Here is a 22,717-nt window from a genome sequence, read left to right as displayed (position 1 = left end):
AGTCGCCCACGTCTTCCTAAACATCCTCATCCCAGTGTTTAAAATCCTATTTTTTCCTAAGCAGTGGTCTGTCATATAAAATACCGGAAGAGGATTGAAACATTATATGGAAATGTAAGATTTATTCACAAACCACAGAACACCACAATGCTTCCTAAGAAAGAGAATCCCCAAAACAGTGGCCCAGCCCACCTGAGGAGCACCAGTCCCAGGTCCCAGCATGCTAGTCAGGATGGGAGCACAGGTTCCATAGGCCCCCTGCTGAGCACGGCGCCCCACACCTCGAAGCTTTCCATGCAGGACAGTTAGTTAAAATGCCTGCGCAGCTTTGATCAGCAAACTAAGAGTTATTAGCAAGTAACAGGAAAGAGGCATCACCAAGGACCACAGACTCTAGACATCCCAAGGCAGGAGTTTAGAGAGTATGTGTTCATGCTCATTATGTTTCTAGGGACAATCAGCACTGTAGCACTCTCATCAGACCGTGTGGGTTAAATCTGGGCTCCTGTCATTCACTTCCTTTAAGAGCTTGAGCAAATTATTGTAGCTTTTTAGGCCATGGCCTCCTCATCTATAAGATAGGGATAGAAATATAACTTATCTCAAAGGGTAATTTAGAAATTCAAGGAAACAGCACTGGGCACATTATGGGCATTCAATAAATGTTAGCCACTGCTGTTCGTTCAGTTGTTGGCGGCTTTCTCCTTCCCCAAAATGCAGACCTCAGTATATAGCTTTAAATAGCAATCTCCCATGGGTATTTGCTACCTACCTATCAAATGCCACTGCAGATGGACCTAAGTGGTTACATCTTGAGATTCCTTGGAGGGATAAAGGAGCCACCAAATTATCTTATATTCAGACTCAAAGATAGGTTTGAGTCCTGTATCATCCTTGAGGAAACAAAGCAGAGGGCATCCGTGGAGGAGAAGAGGAAAATTCTGGAATGTTTTTATAGAACAATGAGTGTTTGGGGTGTATCCCCAACCCGGCATGCACAGCAGATACCGTTACTGTTTCTTCTGGAGTCACCTTTTTTTAAAAAAAAGATTTTATTTATTTATTTATTTTAGACAGACAGAGAGAGAGAGAGAGAGAGAGAGAGAGCAGGGGGTCCTGAGCTGGAGGAGGGGCCGAAGAGAGAGAGAGAGAGAGAGAGAGAATCTCAATCATGCAGCGCCATCGTGGGTACAGAGCCTGACTCAGGGCTTGACCTCACCAGCCTGAGACCATGACCAGAGCTAAAATCAAGAGTCGGATCCTTAACCAACAGAGCCACCCAGTTGCCCCTGGAGTCACTTTTTAATGGTTGAACAAAATGTTCCCTGTTGCATGGATATTGATCTCTTAAAGACCAAACTCTCCAGCCCTCAGGGTTTTTTAAAGTTTCTTTTCTTTTTTTCCTTTTTTTTTTTTTTTTTTCTAAGATTCTATTTATCTGACAAACAGAGATCACAAGTAGGCAGAGAGGCAGGCAGAGAGAGAGAGGAAGGTAAGCAGGCTCCCTGCTGAGCAGAGAGCCCGATGCGGGGCTTGATCCCACGACCCCGAGACCACGACCTGAGCCGAAGGCAGAGGCTTAACCACTGAGCCACCAGGTGCCCCGCCCTCAGGGTTTTTATGTCCCCTGGTTCTCTAACCACCAGAGACTCTACCTCCTCATCAACATTCTGTTCAGAACCACAACCTCGGGTCCAGCCCCTGCAGACTTTCCCACAGGAAGGTGAAAGAGAAGGGGACAGTAAGGTGAGGTGATGAAGCAAGGAAAGGCACCAAAGATGGGATTTTTTTTTTTTTTTAAGGACAAAACAAGCAGCAAAGTCCCAAGAAGAATTAAATAAAGTGACTTTCCTTTTTAAGTCAATCTGTGTGGGGCCAACCCAGAGACGTTTGCATAATCGGAGGCGTAAGCATCCTCCTTGACTGCACTGGCATGCCTATCTACTCGATCACTTGCTCTTCCCCAGAAGACAACAGCCTCAATCTTCCTGACAGTCCATTCTAGTAAGACTCTTAAAGGGGAGCTTGCATACCTGTCAGTACATAGAGAAGAGAACATCTCAAAGTTTTGAGTTTGTGAAAAAAGCTTTCTCCCCTCTGATTTTTCATGTCTTTCCACTTTAGCTGAGGACTCGCAGAGCAGCCTAGATGTGCTAAGACTTATATGAAGCACCGTGACCAGATGCGCTGACTTATATGAAGCACCTTCAAGGAAGGACCCTTGAGGGGCCCTGGGTGGCTCAGTGGGTTAAAGCCTCTGCCTTCGACTCAGGTCATGATCCCAGGGTCCTGGGATTGAGTCCCGCATCGGGCTCTCTGCTCAGGGGGGAGCCTGCTTCCTCCTCTCTCTCTGCCTGCCTCTCTGCCTACTTGTGATCTCTGTCTGTCAAATCAAAAAATAAAATCTTAAGAAAAAAAAAAAAAAAAGGAAGGACGCTTGAAATTCAGAAACCTATGTACTTCTGTGCATTCCCTTCTTGTTGCTGCTGTCACTACCACACGCTTTGGGGCTTAAGACAACACAAATTTATTCTCTTACAGTTCTGGTGGTCAGAAGTCTAAAATCAAGGGGAAGGCATCAGGGAGGAAGCTGGATCCGCACCATAAGGTCCAGCCTCTGGAGGCTGCCGGCACTCCTGGGCTCACAGCCCCTCTTTTCCATCTATGAAGCGCATCTCTCCAACCTGGTTCCACTGTCATGTCTGGTTTTTCTGACTTTGACTCTTTTGTTCCTACTTGTGATTTCACTAGGTCCATCCACAAAATCCAGGATAACTTTCCTTCACTCAGTCCCATTGGCAAAGCCCATGTTACCATGAAAGGTAACATCGTCAGACGCTTTCCAGGGACTGGGACATGGACATCTTTGAAGGGCCATTACCCCACCCACCATACCTGTCTCCTAAGTAAAGGCAGCCTACATTTCATTTCATTTATAATTTCAGATATAATATACTTTATAAACATGTATGAATGTGCATGTCTGAAAATGGAGTATTTAACAATATGTAACTGGAAAGGGAAATGTTTATCTGGACCCTGAAAGCATAAAAATAAAGTAAAATAAAATCCTTAGTCATAGCATACTGTTTGGACGTGTGTGTAGCAGCATCACATACATTGTTCTGATTTTTTTCCCCACAATTAAAATCACAGTTGATTGGCCTAAGTCTGAGGAGCATCTAATAAGAGCATGAGGGCATCTAATGATATCCACATTTGTTTAAATTGGATCCATTTTATAAGACTAACACTAACTTTCAATTTTTCCTTTTAGATTCCAAAAAAGAAGTACACAGCAAAAAATTATTCAAATAATTCCACAAGACCACATTACTGGGACTGGACTGTTGTCCCACGGGCAGGTCGATGCACGATGACATATCTGAAAAGTATCTGGTCCTCCTTGAAGATCCCAAGTCCAAAACCAGTTTACGAAACGCACAGTGGCAACGTCAATTCTAATGAGACTGAATTAAAGACTTTTCAAAATAACAATTGGATCTGTATAGAAATAAGAGATGTGGAATAGTTTATTGTTGGTTTCTTAATTTGGTTTCCCTGATTGGTCAGAAAGCCACATGAAACATTCTCTCCTTTCTCTGGTCAAATACCAGCAGTCTTAGACTGGGGTCATTTACATCATCCTCCTGAAAACAACTCACCTAAAATAGTTATTTCCTTTAACACTTAAGGGACAATTATTTGACAAAAATGGACATTGCTGAAATTAGTATTCATGTGTGCTCCCCAAGGAACATTCTTTTAGTGGGAAACTGGAAATAATAGGTAAGAGTTCCACTTAAATATTCGCAGGAGCCTGCATCTAAATCTAGGTGCTTTCTTATAACACAAATAGAAGACGAACGTCTCCTCACACCATTTAAAAATACCCTTTCTTTAAACACAGCTTTAAAAAGGTGTAAAAGTAGTACTTCCCTCGATGGCTGGAGTGAGGTCTGCATCAGAGACTATACATGAAATTCATAGCCAGCACCATAGTAAGCCCTCAATACATCTTGGGTATTTTTTTTTTTTTTTATGAAGCAACAAAAAAAATAGGCCACCTTTATGAAAGACATCATTGATTCTGCTCTTTCTTCATCCATTTATTGTCATCCACTTCTGTTGGTGACATTACCTGCCCTACCATTGTTTCCCAGCAGGGTCCTCGAGGTACATCTGCAGGGTGCACAAAAAAAGGTGGCCCAGTGCTATTTCCGGTGAGGGAGGCATTGTAGGCCTTGATCATGTTGGCTTCCCAGAGGGTAATATTGGCCTTTACCAGCTTCTCCTCTTCAATCTAGGATGCAAAGGGATGGAGGCAATGATGGAGACAGCACAGGTTTCAAAGGCCTTTCTAGCAATCTGGAGACAGGGAATGTAACAACACAGGGATGCCGAAAGCCATCCAGATACGAGACTCACCTTGTTGTTAATCTCATCCATCAAGGCCAGAATAAATACATACAGGTTGCCTAAAAGTAGAGCAAAAATGCGTCCCAGTAGCCATTTCAGAGCGATGAGGGGATGGTAGTCTTCCAATTCAGCAAATAAGTCAAACAGTGTTGGGCAGAACATCCCCAGCAGGGACATGACCATGTTCATCTACAGGGAGACACAAGGAATTAACTAAGTTAATGGTATTTTAAAAATAATTGCTTTCTTCCGGGATTTTGCAAGATTTCAGCTACATTTCCTACCTCTTTTATAAGACTAAAGAAGATTATCTCATGCACTTTTAAAATTTGATCTCAATAAAGCAACAAAGAAAATATTCAAGTCCCATTCTCAAGGCATGCTTGAGCATGAGCCTGTATATGTGCCAGTAATAACAGTCTGTTTCCTAGTATAATGAGGGAAGTAATTTATATCACCCTATGTCCAATGAACACATGATTCTACATGGGAATTGATTCTGATATGGTGATACACTTTTTTTCTTTTTTTAAAAGATTTTTATTTATTTATTTAACAGAGAGATCACAAGTAGGCAGAGAGGCAGGCAGAGAGAGAGGAGGAAGCAGGCTCCCTGCTGAGCTGAGAGCCCAATGCCAGACTCGATCCCAGAACCCTGATGCCATGACCTGAACCGAAGGCCGAGGCTTAACCCACTGAGCACCCAGGCGTCCCACGGTCATACACTTTGCAACAAGAGTTCCAATGGAAAGCGAAAATGATCTTCTTGGGGAATGAGGTCCAAACTGGAAATACTCGTTTGACAATTATCAGCGTATGTGCTAGTTCAATCAGTTGGAATAAATGAGCTCCCTGAAATGGGCTCAGGACTAAGTACTGAATTCTGGGGAATACACCCTATTAGGGGCAAAAAAAAAAAAAAAAAAAAAAGGAATGGGTTTACCAAGAAAAACAGGACATTCAGAGAAACAACAGGAGAACACAAATCATGATGTTATCAAAGCTGAAGTAGGAAATTTCCAGGAGTGAAGAAATGGTTTAGAATGGCAGTGTGGGGGAGGGGGAGAGAATATGAAAAGTAGCAAATGTATGGTCCATATCTCCTTCATAAATAAAATATTAGGCTCTATTAAATCAGGGAAAAGAATCCAGTGCATGTACTACTTTCGTGATGGGGGAAAAGCCTCCCTGAATGCAAAAAGACTTTGGGGAGCCCTGACCAGGGCCTTTCCTAAACACCTGGTTCAAACTGTCACCACTAAACATTTCCTATTGCCATTTCTTGATTCTGTGTTTTAAATGATTGTAACTACCAGATTGTATTGAGAAAATACTGTCCGCATGGTTTTTCCCATTTTTATTAAGAACGTTACATGAGCATGACCAAGAGAAGATAAAAATCAGCCTGACGTAATATAAAATCAGCACGTATAATTTCAGCTTAAGGTAAAAACTTGGCAGATCCTGTGCAATCTTTTATAAGGTTAATTTAAATTCTGTTTCATCAAATGTATAAAGTTATTCATGAATTCCCATTACTACCTTTGTTGGCCCTTAGGACTCAGGGTCCCCTTAAATAGGTGTTAAACAGACTCTTATGTAGAATGATCCTTCTACCTAATGAAAAGAAACTATTTACTATTTACTATGATTCATTTATACAAAACTATGATCAATATGAACCATGGGCCAAAGTAATAGAAGTTATCACAACTATAAGAAACTGACGACAAACTTGATAAATGCTTTGAGGTTCTCCTCTGCTTTAAATAAATAAAATACCTCTACCTAATGACATTTTATAGGTTTCCATGAAATGTTTGTGCTGTTATAGACTCCCATCTCCAGGATTATCATTTCTGAAATACACGGAATGTTTTCATTTGGAGCCTTTTGTTGTAAGTAGGCTATACTTTGTCCAAGATATTTCTAGAAAATTCTATGCTTATAAGGACTTTCTGAATCTTTCTGGTCTACAAGGCTCAGCAGAAGTTTCAGTGTGGGCAGTCTACACTTCCCACAGCCTTAATCTATACATACTTTGAAAATGCTCAAGTTTAAAAAGATGCCACATTGTATGCCAGGACATTTTATGAAAGGCAACAGGCCCTAGCAACAAGACATAGCGATTTCCTTATTCCCTATATCTGAATTTCCTTATTCTCTACATCTGCTCTCCTTCCTCTGACCTGCTCAATGGGCACATATCCTGAAGACACGTCACCATCAGACTGAATTCCAGGCAAAGAGCTGGCCTTCCTCATTCGACTATCTCTTGGAGGGGGTGGAAATAAGGCAAAGGGAGGAGAAGAGAGACTGCTAGGGAGAAACAGAGAGAATCCCAGACTTGCCGAAAGCGGAGGAGGTAATCTGAATGTTTCCAGTGACAGAAACATAGGAACCAAGGACTCTAACATTGCTGTTTCAAAGAATTAGGGCAACAATTGGATCTTTCAGGGATCTACAGAGAATCTACAGAGAAAGAAACATAGAGTCATGGAAGGACTGTTGGCTCTGAAATCAAGATTCCTGGGTTTTAACTCACTCTTCCCCGTGGTTCTGTGACCTGAACACACCACCCCTCCTCCTGACATTCATTAACCGCATCTGTAAAATATACTGGTTGGAATATATGCGTTCTAGTATCTCTTTCCACTCTGGCTTTCCATAAAATCACAAAATGAGAGACAGACAGACAGTAGAATGATCTGGAAATAAGGCTGGAATGGAGTGGAAAGCGTGTGACCAGACGGCGTGAGGTAGACAGGAAAAAGACGGCCTAATTTAACACTGCACCGGAGAAGCATAACCACACAGTTCCTAATGTCAGGTTCTAAGCACATAAAAAGCATGCAGAGACGAACTTCATTCTTCTCCCACCACCCAAGGGTGTCAGGATCTTGCTGTGCAAATTCCTGGGATCGCTTCACAGCCCAAAAGATGAGGTATCCACTCCCGCCAAGTGTTAGAAACACGAAGAAGTTAGCGAGAAACCTCAGGAATCTGATCAAGTGGACGTTTTCTTCTACTTGGGCTGCTCTTTCCTCTATGATTGCTTCCTGTACTCAAGCAAAACAGAAAAAAGAAAAATGTGTCTGAGCTATGAAAACTAGCATACACTCACAAGCTATTTTGGCAAACGTCGAATGAGAAATGAAAATCTGCACTCTACCTGGGATTCCACAAACCAGGCGGATATCAGCAGCAAGTAAGAACGAGTGAGAGAAAGAAGGGAGAATTCTTATAAACTCTGATCTCAGATGAGGACGAACTTCTTTCTAGATTCTCTTCTGATAGTCTTTTTTTTTTTTTTTCTGAAGCTCCAAAGTAATACCCAAGGGTCATTTTAAATATTGAGCCAGCTTATTCCTGTAAATAATTAGTAAGCCTTGTTCTATTATGGAGACTATCTGATTTCTGATTATTAATGGCCTCCTGTTTCAAGCCAATGGCAGTATTTTTATTACCAAATTTAGAGAAGAAATTGTGCTGTCGTGTGTCCTATTTTCCAATCACAATCAGAACCCTGCCCGGATCCTGGTAGGCAGAAATGATGAGTTAATCTTTCTTTTAATCGTCGGGATACTTCGCTAGCTAAACTGTACGGAATGGCTCTGGTTTTTGTCTTTGAAATCCAAAGGCACGGGTCTTGAAGTTGATGTATTTACCTTAAAGTTCATGGTGATAGAATTGAATTTGTTGTCTGCGGTTTCCGGGTTGCCGATCAGGTAGTCCCAGCTCGTAAACATCTTCCAGCTGAAGTTGAATGTGTTGTCTTCACCACCCCCATCATCCCCGATATTTTTGGTCATCCTATAAAAACACAGGGTTTAATCCAGCCCCCTGGATCCACAAAGAAAGGGAAAGGGTAGGGAGTAGCAAAACAGTACAATTACAGGCAGCCTGGAGAAGCAGTATCCTGAAAGCATGTATTTTCAAACGAAATTTGTTCTTAGGACCAGAAAACAAAAGTTGATCTTCAAATTTTGGTTGTAATTCTTTAAACTGTTCATTTTCCAGGCCTTTCGAGATTAAAAGACTATGAGGCATTGATGATTTTAACAATTAAACAGGTCCTACAAAAAATATGTATTTTTAATTTGTTTTCCTCAACTGTTTTCTTAGCATCATACACTTGGTTCTTAACCTTTTGCAGGATAAGGCTCTCTTCAGAAATCTGACAAAAACCCATAGGTCCCTCCCCAGGAAAAAAAAAAAAATGTGTATACCCTTAAACTTCTAGGAAGCTTTAGCTTATTTCCAGACCCCCATGCAGTTAGGAATGAACTATAACCCAGGGCCGGTCAGGAAACTCCTGCATAGCAACTCCCACCAAGTATCTCTTCCCAAAGAACAGACTGAATGCATCAAATTTCTCCATACTTTACAACTCTTGAACAAAAATCAAAATTTTTATACAATGTTCATGCCAACTGGTTACATATATCCTAATCTACATATTTTAATATATAGAACTGATTAGAATATGTGTGTGTATATGTATACACACACACACATTTTTTTTTTTTGCTTGGAGAGCTTAAAATGCATTTACTTACAGTTTATTTCAGTGGTTAAAGATCTATATTCCACTCACTCCACTTCCTTTCTTTTCCCCTTATCACTATAAATAGCAAAATTAAAATTTCATATGATACATATTATAAAATGATCCCATAAGGTTTTGGTTTTCTGAGTATTCCAGTGCTGTGGAACCAAAAAGGAAAGAAGAACCATGCCATAAAGCTGACATTATAGGTTGGCAGGCATCTCTGAGGTGGCTTACATCCCTTCCTATTAGCTTCACTCCTTATAGAGGTTTATATATTTTAAATGTGCAAAGTTATGAAAACATCACCAAAAATAATTATCCCTTACATCAGTCTATCACTTTGCCCTTTGAAATGGTGTCCGTACGTATCACCATGTTTTCCCTTTCTCAACAACTGAACAAAAAGTCAAGGGAGTTAATATTATTCTCTCTTTACAGATGGAGAAGCTAAGGGTTAGCATTATGAAGTGATTTGCTGGACACTTTCCAGGAGTTAACCACAGACGTAGGTCAAGGGCTTAGGCTCTCCGACTTCACTCTGGTGCCCAAGCTAGGCCCGCATGAGATAGGTTGAATCACATAAAATGCCTCTTTGTAGGTCAAAAGGGGTTGAAATCCAAGATTTCCACTGGTTTAATCGAGGGAGAAGATTACTTCATTCATATGCCACCATCCATTTCCGCACTCTCACTGAGCAAAGGGCAAGGTTTTGGGTCAAAATGGATGCTTGACAGATTGAAGTTTCGAATGGAGCTTCCCTGGCAAAATTGTGTGGCTGTAGACAGCCTCCCAGATAAGGGAGCATGAGCTAGGCGAGTCCAGAGCACCCAGCATGCAGCAACTGACGAGGAAGAGGGGAATTCTCAGAGAAGGAAGGAAAGACAAAGTGCAGGACTGTAGGACACTTCTGTTCGGAGGGAGCCCTGATACCTATTAAATGTTCCATGGACAGCTCTAGCCCTTGCCCACAGAGAGACAAAAATGCACATACCTATGAACATTCTTCTCTCTTCAAGGAGGCTATAGATCTGAACCACTGTGTCTATGAGAGGCAACCTCCCCGTATCTGTTGCTTTGTTGGGAGGCTGTAGAAAGCAATGGTTGCATTCATGCCTTTGCCTCAACTTCTTGCCTCGGACCTCAAGTTTACATCTCTGTTTACATGCTGGGGTTATTTGGTCATTTTATGGATGCATGTGAAAGATTTTAATTACTCAAATAAGTGACTCTATAAGTGACTAAGCCAACAGAGTCACTGTAATGCAGCCTCTGCTCAAAAGAAAGTCAGGTAGAAGAAGGGGATTGAAAGGGAGGTATGAAGCAACTCTCTAGAAGCTCACAGGATAAGCCTGCTACACAAGGGGCGAAAATTACGGCAAGGGCTATGCTCTACTGAACAGCACATATTACACTCTAGAGAAAGGAGAAACTGCAGCAAATATTTGGCTGCAAAGGCTAACACCTAATACAAGGATAACATCGGCATAACATGAGGACGTAATATGTATATTATATTCTATATTGGCCACAACCACTGTTTGCTCCTTAGTTTACAGGCTGTTTCTTCAACTGAGCATCCTGGGGCAGGGATTTTATTTTGTTCACCATTAAATTCTCAGACACTAGACAGCCCTTCAGAATGCCCATAGTAATTGCCCATAGTAACTGCTCAATAAAGTTATTAAATAAATAAGTAAATATAAGAATTCTGGTTTTGGAAATCAAGTTAGCGCTTGACTGATGGACTGGCATCAAAACAATTCTCCCAAGACCTCTATAACATAACTGGCCCCTCTGATTTTAGTTTTGGCAAATCCGAAAGGTTAAAAGAGGAGAAGCAGCATAGACTGGGGAATATGGTAATACTTTACCAGGTAGACAGATAGATACCTTATATTTAGGATCCCGAATTACATTTGGACAGGGAAATGAATACTGTGGATGTGGGGTCTTGAAAACTAAATAGGACAGTGTCCTCTGGTGGAACCAGTTCGGCAGAGACGAGGCACAAATTATGTCACAGACTATTCCAAAGAGCTCCTGCTTGGGGTAACCTGGACCCTCGGGCAGAGGTCCTTTCCTGAGATGAAGCAAAAAGGCCAGTTCACCTTGTTCACAGTCCAGCGGAAGGGTCAGGACTCTCGCAAGTCTCTCCAGACTTCCATGCTAGCTCAGAGAACTGGCTCATGGATTATGGAGATTAGTCATAGCCCCAGATGCAGGTTTCTGCTGTGTCTTTAAACGGGTTGTTACACGTGCTTCGTCAGTTCTCTGAAGAAATTCTTCCCCATGCTCTAATAAATGTTCTCCCAGACAGACCATGATTCTGCAATTGATGGTGATGGCCTTGTTGGGGGCCATTCATTTTCTCTGTTGTACATGGTTGGGTTTTTTTTTTTTTTCTTTTTGGTTGAGCGACTACTTTGGTTCTGTTTTGTTTTTTTAATGAGCACAGAATAACAGATTCTGCCTACTGAGCTGATTCTGCAACTTGTAAACCTCTTTGCACACAAAGAAAGGGGGGCCAGCAGCTGTTTCCTTGCCTTGTGTGCAACATGGAGTCACACCTTGAAGTTCAAAATGGGGTGTCTTCAAAATCGGTTTGAACACAAGAGAGGCGTGCAAACCAGTGAGATGATCTAAAAGCCTGAGCTGGTGTTCGACCCTTTTGTTTGGGGAATGTCATAGTCTAACCTTAGTGTTCGTATTAAAACCACATTTTACCTCTTACAGATTCAGTATCCTCTCGACATAAAATAGGATAAAAATTATATCCCATCCTTAAATTAATACTATTTGATTCCAGAAATCATGGCTCACTTCCCAAGAGGCCAGTGAAACTTACGCTTTAAGGACAACCAGAAAGCTGTAGCCAATGGACATGATCCCCACCAGAAAATAGGAGAGCGGCAGCCTGAAATTCATCCATCCAATTGTTCGTTTATTGTCATAATATCCATAAAAGAGGATGGAGTATTGCGCCAAGCCCTAAAATCCAACAACAAAGCCACTTAGCAGATGTTACAAAGAGCAACTCAAAGAAAAAAGATTAACTTTTAAGAGAAACAACAAAATGGCATTAATTTTCAAACTTGGGAGTTGAGTCCTATTGTTTTTGCTTCGTAGAGCAAATGTTTCAGCTGCCACATTGATTGGCAGCCTCTTGGTTTACTTGAAATTCAGAGACTTCAAAATGGGCCAAATTTTTAACCAAATATAGGCTTGCTCAGCTGTGGAGCCATTACCATGAAATGCCCATTGATTGAAACATCAAAACACACTTCATGGTGTCATTAGATTTACAATGTTAAGAGCTTGCTTAACATTTGGGGAGGGTCAGAAACGTGTTTCCTCAAAGTGTCAGGGCAAGTTTCCACTTCCCGTCACCTGAGCCACAGCTACATTGTGTCTGCCGGAATCACTGAGGCTGTGGGTCAGCTCACACTCAGCTCACTTTCGGCAAAGGTGAAAAGCAGGTGAGAGGTCAAGGGAACAGATGTGCACAACCTTGTGCGCATCAAGACTCTTAGAGCATTCTTCCAGAGCAAGCGTGTTTATTCGTGCAATTACGTGCTCTTTCCTTAATATTACCTGCCAGGTAATTAGAATTACCATCTCCCTAGCTATCTGATTAACCCTCTTTACACGGGGAACATTGGCATATTCTGATGCTCTTTCTTCTGCCATGGTCTTCATCTTTCTCTCCTCGAAGTCACTGGTTTTCACTCTCAGCTCGGAAGCACATTTCTGTGTTACTACATTTCTACCGCCGCAGCTTCCCTCTGACTTCATCTCTCTGGCGGTAACTTGGAATTACTGTGTTTTGTGAAGTGAGACAATAACAACTTGCCAATGCGAGGCTTCCTCCGGAGATCAAGTGAGTCACGCTTGAATCTTAGAAAGCCCAATTGGCTACCTTTAACATCATTTATGCACAGCCAGGGACTTGACGGCCCACTTAAAGTGGGGAGGCAGGGTGGAAGAGGAGAAAGTCCCCCAGATGCTAATTCCCCAAAGGAAGATTTAAGAGAAGCAATGGAGAAAATTGCCTTAAATGGAGATCATGCCTAGCTCAAAACAGAGGCCAAAAAAGATCTGGAATAATTATTGCTTTTGAGATTTGCAGCAAGTTTGTGTTTTAATACTGTGTAAGAATTAGCAGGCAAAATCTCAGAAGAAAGGAAGAAAATCTCAGGAGAGCTCATGGGCTTGGAGTAGGGTCAGGATGGAATGAGTGGGATATAGGTAAAAATCAAAGTGTCTCCCTATACCACACTTGCCTTTGTGGTTTTGTTTTTTTTTTGGGAGGGGGGGGTTCAGCTCAAGAAAAAAGAAATCCTACCCAAAAGAAAAATCTGGGGCTAAAGAACTAGCAGAAACCTCAGACCGGGGAAGCCCATGGGCTAATCTCGTGACCCAAAGAAGAAACCACATAGAAAGGGATTGGCCAACTACCCAAGACCCAGCAGTCATCCCAGGAGAATAATCACTCGAGGAACCCCCTCAAGCAGTTCAATGACATCTTCTTGTTTCACATGCATCCAGTTAAAAACTCGGCTTCCTCTCAGCTATTGTAAATCCAGTCTCCTCCACCCGTCCCGAACCTTCAGGCTGGCCTTCCTGTCCCAGAGCAACAATAAGAGAGCCTAGTTAGGATAGGCACTTGCCTCTTGTCCGTTTTAAAGATATCCTAAAGTATTTATTTTTTTTTGCCCATGAGGACAACACACATCATTTTCTAAACTCCTCTGTTTTCCCTGCAAATGACCCTTACTTCATTTCCTTGCTATTATTATCCCCATGCTTGGGGACAAGGCAATAACATCAATCAATACATTTCGTTGAACGTTTAGCATTTGCCAAACACGTTCCCTCAGCTCACAGCATCCCTACCAGAACCCTCTGAGGTTGCTCCTGTTAGGGGCAATGGGTCTTCCTCCACTCTTGGTGCTGCCTTCCGTGAGGGCAAGACCCCTCAATGTAATACTCTCAGCTTCTCCCCACTTTCTCATTGCTGTCCCCTCACGCTAATCTGACAGCAGAGCATGGAGGAAGAAATGAGGATGATGCAGGCCACCTCTCTTCTCTATCCTGCGACAGCACACGCTATGCCCTACCCCTGGAGGGAGCATTCTTTCCTGGGCTGGGGCTGCTGTGTAGGAAGTTCTGGCTGTGAAGTGCACGTGCCCACAGAAAGATGCCGCATTTTTTCATATCAGCTTTAACAATAATACAGACAACATGTCGGCCTCCATCTGTCTAACGCTTTGTCTTATTTCTGATCAGCTCACAACCTGGTCAAACAAGGTAGTGGGTGTTATCTACCATGATTCCCCCACCCAGCAAAGACTCAACAGCCCTATTCCTACTTTGCACATAAAGAAACGGATCTTTAGAGAGGTTAAGTGCATGCTCACATAGCCGGCAAGTGACAGTCTGAACTTGAACTGGGTTTGTCTGATTCAAATCCATGTTCTTTATAACTCTACAAGCTCTACTGCTTCTCCTATGCTTTGCTTTTCACCCTTTATATCATGCTAGCACCATTCCTTCCCAGTGAAACAAAGACACAAAAAACCCTCTCAACCCAGTGCGGTCTTTTGACCTACGCCCCTGGATTAATCCATGGTGGTACCAGGACCTCTTGAGAAGGACCTGAACACCCCTTCTGAAGATTCCAAAAGGCCTCACCTCCACATACTTAAACATTACAACCAGATGTCACTTTCTAGTGTATAATGGCAGCACCGGGATTAAGAGACACCTCCAACACAATAGGAAAGGAGAAAGTAGATAGACAACAAGCATCTGGTGAACTTGTTAGGTTAGCACAATAGCTACTGAGCCAGATGGCTCATCTGGTATGTGTACCACTCAATGCTTGGCACTTCATAAATATTAGATGGCAAACCAAAGGGATAAGGTTCGTTTTGGGGGGGAATCCTGATGATTTCACAAAGGTTTCTTCAGTTTGCCTACAACTCCATGTGCCATCAAGCATGTAAATAAAAGAGGCACTACTGAGAACACAACTTTAAAAAAGCTTTATCCAATTCATCTTAGTAGCATACTGAAGGGTGACTTGAAACAGCCCTCCCCTTACACCCCATGGGCCCCCCACACTCCACACATCTTTCCCTTTCCCTTAAAACTCCAACAGCAGACATCTGGAAGTGACTAAAATAGCAATGACTCCTAGCCTAGCCAAAGTTCTATTCAGTTTCCATGTCAGCGCACACGGCTTTCCCTGTGGGAGCACCCTCCCCCCACCAAAATCTGTGACAGAAAAGCCATAGTCAGAGCCAAGTTTCAAATGAGCACGAAACATTCCCATCCAACCCTGGGTTCCATGCTTGCACATTGTCTATTAAGAGTCTCGTCTCTGTCTAAGTGCTGTAGCTGGTCTTTGTTCACAGTCACCAACACGTTTCCCCCAGAAAGAGACTGTTGTGATGATGTTGCTAGGAATCGACTCGTGTATTTGTTTGGCTAAATAACTTTTTATTGAGAATTGACTATTTGCCAAACATGATGCGTAGAGGGAGTGAGATTCCGGATGGCTGAGGCGCCTGCAAAACATCCTCTTCATGACTATCTGTCACCTGAAATTATATTAGAACTCCACCCCTTTGGCATCTCTCATGATGGCAAATAGGTCGTCACTGAGAAACACGACATTCCATCCCCAGGATGGTAAATGAGTTTCAGCACCCTTAGCAACTCTTTCCAGTTTGTAGTAACTGCCAGACCACGGTTTTGGGTGAAATCAAAACTGGTGGGAGAAAAAGAAGGTGTAATTTCTGACCTTGCCTGCTGAGGGCATATGAAGGGAGAGGGCACCACACCGTGGCCTCCGTTCCTACCCTTCTCTTTACCATTACCAGTCATTTCTATCTTAGCATTAAAGAAAGTTGCAAGTCTAGATGTAAGATAGGACGTGACATCACTTAATATCTCATAAAGCAGACAGAAGTTAGGAGTGAGAAGGCTAAAAAAACCCCCACCACAAACCTCAGCTAACTTCACAAGGACGGCAGCCAGTCCGGCACCTACATGTACGCGCTGAGATCCTGCCCGTGACCGCCTTCTTTCCTTCCGCCCAGACTCCCCAAGCTTCCACCCCAAGCTTTGCTCACCTCCCTTTGCCTTTCTTTTTCACTGCAACCCAGATCTGAGAGTGTGAAACTGACACTCGATGGCTCTGAGCTGGGGGCATGTAGATTACAGAGAGGAAGCTAGGCGGAGTCTTTGCAGAACTTCTGGTTTTCAATACTTGGAATTAAGTACCTGTCTACAGACTGCAGCCCTGAACTCCCACCCTCAAAAAGCTGTGAAGTAGACAGTTGCTTCTAGTGCCTATCCTTAGATCAGCACCCTCGTCTCTTGGCCGCCTTCCCGGGGAACTCACATTGTTGGTGCCCTGTTCCCCTTTCTGGCTTGTGGATACCATGCCCTCTCTGCCAGGGCTCCCTCTTCTCTCTTGTCCCTCCAAGAAATGGACATTTTCACGCCTTAAGTGCCCATGAATAGGCATTTAAGGAAAGAAATGCTTATTAAACATCTACCGCATGCCAGGCATTATGCAAGTGCTTTACACACACAACTTTATTTACTTTTTAATACCAACCAGCTAGTTAGGTGTTAATACTACTATTTTACACATGACAGTTAGGAAGATCAGAGTGGTTATCTTACCAAAGTGGTACTGGGAATTACCTTACAGGTTAAGCAGCAGGATTCAGACTGAGGTCTGTCTAAATCCCATGACGGAGTTCTTCTCATTATGTGACACTGCATTTTAGACTGTGTGGGCTTCCATAAAAAGCATTTCCATTTGTCCTTTCTGTGCCATGGTCCACAACTGACACTAATGTTGGGAATTCTAGCTAATATGCCCAGGGCCCGATACATATCTTATTTCACTTGGCTATCCCACAGAAACCCTGAACTCAAGAAGCTCTCCCAAGCCTCCTCCTTCTTCCTCTCTCAGGGCAAAACACCAAACCTATCTGTCATCTCAGTCAGTAACCTGGGTATTATATGATCTTCCCACCTTCACCTGTAAGTCACCTGCAGTTACTAGTTGAATCCTGTAGTTTTCGTCTCACGATCCTATGTGACTCTGATCCCTTCTCTGTACACCACAGCCATTCACAGCCCTCTCGTCCTCCATCTGATACCAAATCCAACCCAGTCCATCTCATATTCACACAGAACCTTCTGAGGGGAAAACGACCACATTTCCAGCCTATCTGACAACTTGCTGTGCTCTCCACTGCCTATAGAATAAAAGTATGACTCCTTCACAAGATGAATGAAACTGTCCTCCTTGAGAACACCCCCCTTTAAGATGCCAAACACCAGCTAAACCCCAGCTTTGCTGAATTACTCATGGGTATTGAGTGTATGACACCGTTTCCTGCCCCCGTGCCTTGGTGCATGCAGGTTCCTCTGCCTGGAATGCTGTTCCCGGCAATTCTCCCCATTTCAGAATCCAGCTTATTCCTATTCTTCCTTTAAAACCAGTTCAAACTACCTCTGTAAATCCTTTACTGACCCCTCGACCAGAGCTCCTTGTTACTGGGAAATGGTTATTTCCTTCAGGTGCACAGAGCTCCACCTCATGAAATACTCCCCAGGCCCCCACTATCCCTCTACTCACTGCCCCCAGGAAAGGCAGAGGGACTTCTCAGATCCATACTTTTGGAATGAATTAGCTATAGTTGCCTAGCCCAAATAGAACTTTCTTCCTGTAGGAAATAAGCTTTCCCAGGATAAGATGGCCCAATTTGGAGTCCCATATTGGCAGGCCCATTTGGCTAAGACTCTCAGATTAGTTCTCCCATTTGGCCCCCACTAGTAATGAATGTGAAATTTTGGTGCCCATCTGCCTCCCCTTTCAAACAAATTATTCATAATTCAAATGGAAAACAGAGTTACAGCTTTACTGGGTCCTCTCAGGTCTCCAGTAAACTGAACTCCAGTAAAGTGTCACACAGAACCCTCCCTCCCTGGGGCCTCCATGTGCCTAGGACACATATCTGTTAGCTTGAGATTGTCCCATCATACGACAATTGTTTGTTTGCACATCCAATTAAACCAAAAGGTCCTTGTGGGCAGGGAAAAAATATTAGTTATCTTTGCATTCCCAGCATCTCACACTCAATTTATGTTTGTGGAATGACTGAATGAACAGAAAAATTGCTTCTGGTAGTCATTAGCAATCCTCAGTGAGATTAAGCTCTTTCAAATTATCATCTAAACCACCTTTTTCCTCTTTTTCTTCTTCCTGCTACCCATTTTAATAAAAGAGAGTAAATCATTCAAGACAGTAACATGATGATTACAATCTTATGTTGGGATTTAATGAATCAAAACACCAAGATAGTGTCTGAGAAACACTAATGCTGCCAAAACTCCTTAATTTTTTTCTACTAATTGCCTAAAAGTCTTAGAAAATAAGAAATTCTCAGTAGTATAAAATGAGCTTCTACATATAGGCTATTCCCAAATGGGAAAAACGGTCTTTTAGTCTCATAAGGTGGAGATTAAAAGCATTGTATTATGGGGTTTTGTTGTTTAATTGACTGCTGGTCTTCTACGTCTGTCTACTAGTTCTGTAAAGTAATGAAAAATGAAGCATCAAAAATTCATATATGTGAAGGGATGTACCTGGTTATATGGATATAGCCCGTATTGGGAATTACCTTACCTCATTTTATCTATTTTTAAAGGAATTTTCAAAGAAATGAAAACCAAAAAAAAAAAAAAAAAGTGGAGAAAATAAACTATTTGAAAAAAAATGAAGTTCAGAAAATTTCAATTCTACATGAACAGCATATATTTTCTTTCAAACATTTGAGATCAATGAATGTAATTGATTTCAAGTACAGTGTATAAGCACTCTACTGGAGGTCCATGATGCTGGAATGTGGGACAGAGTTTTTACTGAATTGTTTTCAAGTGTTTGCAACTTTAAATAATCTATTGTCACAGAAGACATAGCAGAGTCAAAATCTGGTGCCATTTGTTTGTTGGGATATGGTGTAATTTAATAGACTGTGAAGTTCTAATCTGACTTGATGGCTCAGCCTTTAATCTATTAGGTTGGCAGCTAATATTTACATATCAGCAAATTCCTACCAGGCAAACTGAGCTCTTCCAAAAAAGTCTTAGTCTCTCCTCTTTCTGATATTGCGACATGGGATGCTCTCACATATCGACAGATTCTTCCTTGATGTCCTCACATCCAATTTCCTCCTCTCTGTTTCACTGACCTTTTTAAGTTCCAAGTTTGATATTGTCACTACGCACCCACCACTCACCTGAATTACTTTCACCTGCTCTGAGAAAAAAAGAGTCAGAGCCCAGATTCCAGAGGGCCCCCTATGTCTTGATACCACTGTAAGGCCATCCACCCCGATGCCCCTTTTTCTAGTTTCAATAACCTCCAGTCAGTGCCTTGAGTAGGTCAACCTTCTCCCATGACAGGTCCTCTGACTCGCTGGGCTCATTTTCTAGAATGCCTCTCCTCTCTCTCAGATTGGGAGCTGAGACTGATTCCTCAGAGCTGAACTCAAATCCTACGTTCTCAGAAGAATTTCTGCTCTCCCCTCCCTCCTTCTCTTAGGCTGCACACCAGGTCTCTCTGCTACACGTTCTCTTGATACTGTTTACCTTTCTTCTGTGGTACTTGGCACAGTCCTGGTGACATTTATTTTTGTGGCTATTTGATTGCTCTGCTAGACTTTCAGTGTCGGAGGGCAGAGAACCTTGTTGGGTTTTGCTCACCTTTGCTTGGCGCCTGCCACACTGCCTGGCATCTGACAAACGCAGAGTGAGTCTTCACTAATTAATGAACGGAAGACTTGGTTCTGTGATCGCATCCAAAGAAGGGATGCTGTTTTTGTGTTGCAAGTGTGATATCGGGATCATAGGCACCCTAAAGTTTGCAAAAAGAAAAAGGTCTGCTTTGGTTTGGCCAGGTGCAGCTTGAGGGAGACGGTGAAAACTGGAAGTGGTGGCTGAATTAAAGAAAGCATGGATGGACATGAAGACCCTAAGGGACCAGTGTCACCAGTCTACAGAATAAAAGGACACCAAGAAAGCTAAAAGACCCAGGGATCTGTTCTGCCACAAGCTATCGACTTGTAGGAGTAGCAGAGTAAGAGGCCTATGAGTGAGAGCGGAATTTGAGATGCCACTTCTCTTAATCAGACCTAATAAGCCTATTACACCAGAGATACCTGTACCGGACATTGAGGAAGTAAAGCAAATATGGGAACCAAGGACTAAGAGCCTTTGGCTGCCACCAGTCCCAGCACCACATGCCTGAGCAGCACCCACCTTGTTCAGTGAAGTCTTCTAGGTAGTCTCACTACAGATACAGAGAAGATCCTTACCCCTTCCAATCAAAGGATCTCTATTCCAGGCAAGAGCCATATGTCTGGGTAGGACTTGGTAATCTACAGGCTTAGCTTTGTCCCCAAGAGGCTTAGCAGTCTGGCTTGGGGTCATACTTTTGCTGTAACCCAAAGTTTGTTTATCGGGGCACCTGGGTGGTTCAGTGGGTTAAAGCCTCTGCCTTCAGCTCAGGTCATGATCCTAGGGTCCTGGGATTGAGCCCCACATTGGGCTCTCTGCTCCGCAGAGAGCCTGCTTCCTCCTCTCTCTCTGCCTGCCTCTCTGCCTACTGGTGATCTCTGTCAAATAAATAAATAAAATCTTTAAAAAAAAAAAAAAGATTTTTTATCATCTAGCCTTCAGTCTCCGCCAAGCTGGCCCGAAGTGAGGCTGAGACAATGCTGGAAACAAAGAGGTCATGCTGGTGATTGGAAGCTTGCTGAAACAAAGTCAGAGCAGCACAGCACACCAGTAACAGTTCTGATCTAAAGCAGAGAAACCAAGTCACATTTTCAGAGCCTGGCAACACACAGGTGTGCTGCTCAGAGAGCGTTCAGGACGCGGCCTCTAGATGCCACCACTTTGGATCAAGCAGTTGAAACACAATGTGCTGGTCCTGAGACCACATCCTCCCAGGTGGCCCCTGATCCAGAATGATGAGAAATACTGGAGCCAGTGATATGGGGTTTCTCCAATGGACATACTTTGCTTGGAGATTCACCATTTGACTGGCCAAGCCCTTTTCCAGAACCGTACTGCAGACTGAAATCCTCTCCCTTCACAGGAATGAGGCTAGCTTTGCCAACTTGGAGACTCTTCCCACCTACTTGTGCTCCCTTCTCCCCACTCTTGTTGGTAGATATTTTCCCCCAAAACATATCCTGTAGCTAATATTATCTTGATGTCCACTTCTTAGGAAACCCAAAATGAAGGGTATTTGCCCCTTCAAAGTAATACTCTGTGCACTGAGGGTGGTAATATAAATTGGTGTAGTCACTACAGAAAATGGTAGGGAGGGTCCTCAAATAATTAAAAATAAAAATACCATATGGTCCAGAAATTCCACAGATGGGTATTTTTCTGAAGAAAATGAAAAAGTAACTTGAAAATATATTTGTACCCCCATGTCACGGCGGCATTATTTATAATAGCCAAGATATGGAAGCAATCTAAGTGTCTGTCAATGGATGAATGGATAAAAAAAAAAAAAAAAAAAGTGAGCTGTGTGTGGGGGTGTGTGTGTGGGGGGGGTGTATAATGCAATATTATTCAGTCATAAAAAGGAAGGAAATCTGGTAGCAGTATGGACGGACCCTGGGCATTATGCTAAGTAAAATAAGTCAGACAGAGAAAGACAAAGAATGTGTAATCTCACTTGTACGTAGACTCTTAAAAAAAAAAAAAAGGGAAAGAAAAAAGAAAAGAACAAGCTCATAGATACGGAGAACAGACTAGTGGTTGCCAGAGGCAGAAGGTGGGGGATGGGCACAATGAGTGAAGGAAGTAATAAGGTACAGCTTTCCAGCTATAAAATAAACAAGTCATGGGGATGCAATGCAATGTAGAACATGGAGACTACAGTTACTAATTCTGTATTGCATATTTGAAAACTGCTAAGACAGTAAATCTTAAAAGTTCTCATCACAAGAAGAATTCTGTAGCTGTCTATGTTGACAGATGTTAACCAGTCTTATTGTGGAGATCATTTTATGATATATACAAATATTGGATCATTATGCTGTACACCTGAAACTAATATATGCTGTATGTCAAATACACCTCTGTAAAAAAGGGGGTACTCCCTGAAAATAAAGATGCATTTGAACTACTGAAATATCCCTTAAAAAAGATGTTATTCCATATGTATATCACAAAAAATATCTCTTCTAAATGTGGCCAGTACAATATGAGATGAAGGAACTTCAGAGAACTGACATATGTCTGCGAGGAGACACTGTCGCTCTGGAAGATTATTATTTAGAAGAACAGTTGCTGCCGACAAAATCAGGAAGGAAGCTGCTGTTTGAAAACATTCGGAATGTCTGCGACAGTTTCCTCTGAGGACAGACTTCAAGGATGATATACGGTGCAAGTGAGCAAGGCAGAAAGAATCAGCTTGGGGTGTGTTAGAAGTAAACCTTCAACGTGACATGAAAATCAGCCCCATTTTACTTGAATTTCAGTACCTCCTTTAATTACCTGTTCTGTGTTTGGCAAACTGACCAACCTCTCTGAGTCCAAATTCCCTCAACTATAAAAAGATTGTGGGGCTCCTGGATGGCTCAATTGGTTAAGCCTCTGCCTTTGGCTCAGGTCATGATCCCAGGGTCCTGGGATGGAGCC

At 42.5% G+C, this 22,717-nt stretch overlaps 1 protein-coding gene across 3 annotated transcripts in view; it reads right to left on the bottom strand.

Annotated features, from left to right (window-relative positions):
* The window catches only part of TMC1 (transmembrane channel like 1), a 387,473-nt gene that overhangs the window by 33,355 nt on the left and 331,401 nt on the right, over window positions 1–22,717 (bottom strand). For 2 of the 3 annotated variants that reach the window (XM_082696595.1, XM_082696594.1), the window contains exons 15-18: window positions 11,817–11,959; window positions 8,088–8,232; window positions 4,429–4,608; window positions 4,142–4,303 (exon numbers count right to left, since the gene is read on the bottom strand). In XM_082696595.1, coding sequence (XP_082552721.1) covers window positions 4,142–4,303; window positions 4,429–4,608; window positions 8,088–8,232; window positions 11,817–11,959 — 630 coding nt within the window. Of the gene's footprint in view, window positions 1–4,141; window positions 4,304–4,428; window positions 4,609–7,283; window positions 7,479–8,087; window positions 8,233–11,816; window positions 11,960–22,717 lie in introns of all 3 variants that reach the window. The other variant, XM_082696593.1, reaches the window with a different exon arrangement.

The sequence above is a fragment of the Mustela nivalis genome, assembly GCF_964662115.1.
Source record: "Mustela nivalis genome assembly, chromosome: 13".
NCBI lineage: Eukaryota > Metazoa > Chordata > Mammalia > Carnivora > Mustelidae > Mustela > Mustela nivalis.
The sequence above is the reverse complement of the archived record's forward strand: the minus strand, read 5'-3'. Positions and strand labels throughout refer to the sequence as shown.